This window comes from Tupaia chinensis, unplaced genomic scaffold (genome assembly GCF_000334495.1).
Source record: "Tupaia chinensis unplaced genomic scaffold, TupChi_1.0 Scaffold000256_1, whole genome shotgun sequence".
NCBI lineage: Eukaryota > Metazoa > Chordata > Mammalia > Scandentia > Tupaiidae > Tupaia > Tupaia belangeri.
The window spans coordinates 1,979,170-1,985,801 of NW_006159736.1; the positions used below are offsets into that span (position 1 = coordinate 1,979,170).

The window sequence follows — 6,632 nt, forward strand, 5'->3', positions numbered from 1 at the left end:
TCTTCTCTTCCATCTCAGTTAGCTTCACCATTATGAATGTTCTAAATTCTTTATCAGACATTTCCATGATCTGCATTGAACTGCTTGTGGATGAAGAGGAGTTATTCTTTTGTCTTGGAGGAGAGGTATTTTCTTGCTTTCCCATATTTCTTGTGGTCCTGCGGTGATTTCCTGTCATCTGATGGATGGTGTGTTTCCTTTGAATTCTTGAAGTTCAATCAGAGTGTTCAGGAGTAAGCAGAAAGAGGTGATCGGGAACTTCTTTGTGGTTCTGTTGTGATCGCTGGTGCAGCAGATTCAGTAGATATTGAGGAATATGTTAACCCTAATAGTATTTCAATGTTTAGCTACAGTGCCCTTAGATCTATCTAGAAACACACTGAATGGATATTGAAGAGTGGAGAGAAAAGAAAAACGAAAACGAAAGAGTGAGAGAGAAACAATGACAAAGAAAGAGGAAAAAAAGACAAAAAAGGAAAAACAAAGAAAATTGTAATTATTGTTCTCCTTAAAAAACAACAACAACAAAAAAGATTTAAAAACCCAAAAATGGAAAACCCATGAGAGGAGAGAAGCAGAGAGAGACAAAGGCAGAGGCACAGAGACAGATAGAAGGCCAGAGGGGCTCCCTACCATACTAGCTTTGTTTGTTGGAGGCTGAATTATCGGTAGAAAATCTTCATTTTTCCTGTCCCCTGCAATGACTAGTTACCAGGAGCCATGACGAATCTTGTTCTGAGCAATAATAATCTTATTAAAATTTCTGGCACACTTCTATTTCCTACGAATGACTTTTAATCTTTTCAATATTCATTTAACTGCTTAACAAATTTTGCCATCAACTCTGAAGACTTTTTTAAATTATTAAGATGCAGTATGCTGGGCCAAAAGTGGCTTGATGGTACTAGATCCGACAGGGCCAGTGCCAAAGGTCTGAGTCCCAGGTGTGGCCATCTTGAAAATCACGCTGGGGGCCCAGCAGATGGCATAATGGTTATGTCGCTGGACTACCATGTAGTTGACCATGCTTTTGAGTCCCAGATCCAGTGGCTTTTAACTCATGCCAGGCATGTGTGTGTACCCATGATCCCAAGAGAAGAATGGAGAAGAGACTGTGGCATGGCCATCTTCCCTGGGGGTAACATCTCACTTTCAGTCTCTGTTTCTCCAGTGAGTGCACACATCCTACAGCAAAAATCTCTCTCTCTAAAAAAAAGGAAAGAAAACCATGCAGGGTATGTGTGCATAAATGTCCAAATTCCTAGAGAATACAGTGTGGCCATCCCCCCTGCGGGTGATTTCTCACTTTCCCCCCTCTCTCTTTCTCTCTGGCAAGCCCATGTACTCAATGGAAAAAATCTAAAAAATATTAAAAAGAATGCAGTGTGCTATCCGATTATTTTTAGAATGCTGAAATTCTAGAATCCTCTCTTGGTAAGGTAAGGCATAAAAAAGGTGAGAGAGCTGGAAAGAAAATATTGTAGAGCCTCAAACTCAATTCCCATTTTTCAATCATAAAAGAGAAACTATGGGGATAAAAATGTGGAATATCTTTATTACCACCTTTCCTGGATATCTACTTCCTCAGGCTCTACTATTCAAAAACCCAGTAAGTTGATAAAATGAGTTTCTTAAGTAGAAATTCTTATGAGTTTCCTAAGTAGAAACTCTTTTATTGTTAATTTTGCTTTAAATTGGTTTGCCTTTATCATTTATTTTATAATGTCATATTAGCTTCTTTAGATTAGATCAAATATCTGTAAAGTGCCCTATGTCTCTTGAAATTTAAGTTTATGGGCTGAGTATCTCTAAAATTCATCCAACTGCATTTCAATGTAAAAAGTCTTTTTAGGATTTTATGATACATATTAAGGAGACATTAAAGGTACAACCATACGAAGGCAGAATATCACTAAAAAATTTAACTTCACCAAGCTTTCTAAGAAAATTAAGAAAAGCAAATAATGATTACATCATAAAAGCACAAAAGAATTTGAGCTTAGGATATAATACTACTATATAATCACAATGGTAGAGGTCAATCAATTTCATGCCACTGGAATTCATCTGATCCTCAGCATCCACTATTCTGAGTATCCTACTTACCGTTTCAGATGTCCTAAGAGGAGGTGCCCATTATCGAATTCCTTATTACAATGCATTATGGGACATGAAATTGGTCTCCCAGATACCCGCATTTGGCCTCCTCTTCGGAATGAACTTTTCGTTCCAGAATTAATTGTGCCAGATTTGAGTCCTGCATCATTGGAATACAGATTCTTAAGTTTCTATTTTAGATATCTGCCCTTTGAATTGGTAATCAAAATATGACCCAAAAAAAGAAAAATTTTTTATCACACCAACAGGGTGGTTGTAATTACAATGAAGTGTTTACAATCTTTCTCATGAAAGATACAGTAACCTATAAAGTTACATGAGACCAAAAAAAAAAAAAAAAAAAAAAAACCCTTAGTTATCTCCAAGTAGCATTATCTTCAGGAATAAAGTCCATAAGGACATGAGTAAATAATTCCTATGTTCCTACTCAACCTACCCAGGGAAACAGATAAAGAGATGCTCGAAAATTCAATTTACAAGGGCCAGCAGATAGCGTAGCAGTTGTATCACTAAACTCCCACATGGTCGACCGTGGTCCGAGTACCAGACCCAATGGCTTCACAATCAAGCAGGGCACGTGAGCACGAATGCCCAAGATCTAAGGAAGAGAATGGAGAAGTGATTGTGGAATAACCATCCCCTCTGTGTGGTGATTTCTCCCTTTCCTTCTCTCTGATGAGGACACATGCCCTAAGGCAAAAACCTTTTAAAAATTTCAATTTACAATGTATTAACTATTCCGACAACCTAAAGGCCAGGCATCAGGACTCAGGAAGTATGTAACTGGCCCAACAATCATTCTATACTGTTAAGAGTCACATGAGATTTCTTTTTTTTTTTTTTTAATTTTTCTTTAGAGATTTTTGCTATAGGGCACGTGTGCTAGCCAGAGAGACAGAAAGTAACAAATCACCTCCTGGGGGTGGGAGGCTGGCCACATCACAATCTCTTCTCCTCCATTCTCCTCTTGGGATTTTGGGAATGCACACACACATGGCTGGCATGAGTTTTAAGCCGCTGGGTCTGGGACTCAAACTGTGGTTGCCTACATGGGAGTCCAGCGACATAACCATTATGCCATCTGCTGGTCCTGAGATTTCTAAAAGAGATCCTAAAGATCATGAAGCCTTGTAGTTCTACCCTGTTTTCCTATCTACCTAGAGAATTTCCCAAAACTATATACAGATGCCTTCTCTGGAGATAATGAGGGCCAGGTATATGTTTAAAACATCCCAGATGATTCTGATGCAGCTAAAATTAAACCACTGAATTAGTCACTAACTTTATCCACTGAGTTCTAAATGCACATCAAGAGGGCTTTCTTTTTTAAACTGTAAGTTTTAGAAGACTATCCTAAGAGGCAATACCATTTACCATATATATTTTTTTCAAGATTTATTTTATTGAACTTTATTTTCCAGTTTGATCAGAGAGAGACAGTGAGAGAGAGAGCGGGAAAATAAGAAAGCAAGCCACCACATCCAGGACTCAAACTGTGGTCGGCCATGTGGGAGTCCAGCACCCTTAACCACCGTGCCTCCTGCCTGCCCTATTTACCATATTTTCTAAAGATAGTATCTTTTGCCAAAGAAGGTCTGTAAGTAGCTGTCAGATTCTGAAACTATGTTCTAGGCTTCCTTTCATGTTGATTATCCAAATATTTATATCTCACCTAAATATTATATTCAAATAATATTTATTGACCACCTCTATGCTGGATATTCTAGCAGATGGTGTAATGGTTACATTGCTGGATTCCCACGGCAGTAAAACATGACGTTCTACAATGGTGACCCACATGGGAAAGTTCCAGGTTAGTGTCTGGAGATCCCCATGAGTATGCCCAACAAGTGTCTGCCCAAAATCCAGGGCTGGCTGAATCTGATGATGGATGGTGGCATCAATACTCTGTTGGGGGTGTGAACTCTTTCTCTCTTACTCATTGAGGTAATAAACATAAAGGAAAAAAAATTTACATAGGCTGCACTGATAAATAAGTAAACACTAACCCACTAAATCTCAGTTTAAATTCCATTTTCTTAGGACCAGTCCGACAGCCTGATGATTAAGGAAGATGGATCCCATATGGCTGACTGCAGTTCAAATTTCGCTCCCAAAGGCTTGAGAAATATGCCAGGTGTGTGACCATGTGAGTCCAAAATTCTGACAGTGTAAAAAGTAAAGGGAAAGGGAACCAGCGGTTAGCGTAATGGCTATGTCGCTGGATTCCCACGTAGTCGACCGCGGTTCGTGTCCCAGACCCGGTGGCTTAAAACTCACGCCGGGCGCGTGTGCGTGCGTGCCCAAGATCCCGAGAGGAGAATGGAGGAGAAGGGATTGTGGCGTGACTATCCCCCCTGGGGGGTGATTTCTCGCTTTCTGTCTCTATGTCTCTCTCTGTCTGTCTGGCGAACGTACGCGCCCTACAGTGAAAATCTCTCTCAAAAAAAAAAAAAAAAAAAAAAAAAGAAAAGGGAAGAAAAAGGGAAAAAAAAAAAGTAAAGGGAAAGAAACTGGGGCATAACCATACCTCATTTGGGGATGCTTTCTCTCTCCCTCTCTCTGTCCTTATGTATCAAGTGGGCACACATGCCCTTTGGCAATAAAAAGCAAAGAAAGGGACCAGTAGGTGGTGTAATGGTTACGTCACTAGACTCCAACATAGTCGATGGTAGTTCAAGTACTAGACTGGGCAGCTTTAAAAATATTCACGCAGGAAGCATGTGCAGGCATGCCCAAAATCCCAAGAGAAGAATGGCAGAAAAGGGATTCTGGTATGGCCATCCCCTGGAGTGATCTCCCACTTTTTGTCTCTCTGTCAAGTGCATATGCGTGATAGCAAAAATCTCTCGAAAAAAAATTTTTAATAAATAAATAAATTCCACTTCCTCAGAGAAGGCTTTTAAAAAAAATAAAAAATACATAAATTCCACTTCCTTAGAGAAGGTTTTCTGGATCTTAAGCATCCTATTATTCACCTTTCCCATAGACATATGTACTACTTCATGTAAATAACTATTAAATATACAAATGAATACATGAGCAAGACCTAGTGAGCTCAAGATGATCTTTCCTGCTTGTACTCAAAACATATGCCAAAGAAAGAAAACATTTGGCAAAGTAGGCTAATATAAAGTAGGCTATCATGAATATCTTATATGCTTATCAGCAACAGAATCAAAACAAACTTTCTGCCTTAAGGCATTAGGGTAGCTTGGTAACTTTAGAGTAATCTTTAAAAAATACCTGGCATTTTTAGCCACTGGTCCACACACAGTCTTGCTGCTTCTGTATCTGAATGTCCTCGAATAAATTCCAGTTCTTGTAATCCATGAGCATGATGAAAATCAACTTTTTCCTAAAGATATTAAACAAGAAACCTCAATTAACTTATGATTACTGCCCAAGATTCCTTGGGGAAAAAAATTATACATCCGTTATCAGAACACATTGATTATTTTTTATCCCTAGAATTTCAGAATGTCTAGAAATCTATGCTATGGAAATGCATGAAAATAAAGTTCATGCTCTATGATATTGATACCAATATTATTTCTACAGTTTGTTATAACCTATATCTCTAACAACATTTGATAAGTCATTAGAAGCACAACCAAAATTTTTCAATGTGAGAATATCCGGTTTTTTTTTGTTGTTGTTGTTGTTATTTGAGAGAGATTTTTGCTATAAGGTGCATATGTTCACCAGAGATAGAGGCAGAGACACCAAAAGCCAAGAAATCACTCCCCAGAGGGGATGGCCACACTGCAATCTCTTCTCCTCTCGGTCTTTACACACACACAGACACACCTGGCATGAGTTTTAAATTGCTGTGTCGGGGACTTGAACTGTGGTTGTCTATGTGGAAATCCAGTGACATAACCATTATGCCATCTACTGGTCCCATGAGAATACACTTTTAATAAAAAGTTAAGACATGACATTGAATTAAATAAATTAGGCAAAATATAAACATAGAATTTTATTCTATAGAGGGAATAAATATACTAAATGTTAGTGGCTATATCTGAGAATGAAAATGTAAAGTATTTCCATTCTCCAAACTTTTATACATTTTTTTCAGATTTTTCTATCGTCTGAAAGATATAGATATCTAAGAAATATCTGTTCTGCTAGTAATATTAATGACACTAATTAGCACTTAATATATGCCAGCATATAATTTGTTGCCATCTAGAATAAATAGGCAAACTTTTCCAATAAAAGACCAAATAGTAAATATTTCAGGCTTTGAAGGCATTCAGTGTCTCTCTCTCTTTCTCTCACTCTCTCTCTCTCATACATACACACATACACACACACATAAAGGCTACATAAATATAGCAATTTCTTTGTAATAACTAATGAAACAAGGAATCTAAAACATGGATGTTGAAACTATTAAACTTGGGACCAGCAGTTGGTGTAAAGGCTGTGTCACTGGACTCCCAGTTCGAGTCCTGGACCTGGTGGCTTAAACTCACGCTGGGGCCGTGTGTGTGTGTGTGTGTGTG

General features: G+C 38.3%; 1 protein-coding gene across 6 annotated transcripts in view; it reads right to left on the reverse strand.

Moving 5' to 3' along the window:
• ZNF451 (zinc finger protein 451) overlaps positions 1-6,632 on the reverse strand; it is an 88,709-nt gene that overhangs the window by 41,631 nt on the left and 40,446 nt on the right. For all 6 annotated transcript variants that reach the window (XM_014588048.2, XM_027772134.1, XM_006149180.3 and 3 more), the window contains 2 exons: positions 5,365-5,476; positions 2,107-2,257 (listed from right to left, as the gene is read on the reverse strand). In XM_014588048.2, coding sequence (XP_014443534.1) covers positions 2,107-2,257; positions 5,365-5,476 — 263 coding nt within the window. The remainder of the gene's footprint in view (positions 1-2,106; positions 2,258-5,364; positions 5,477-6,632) is intronic.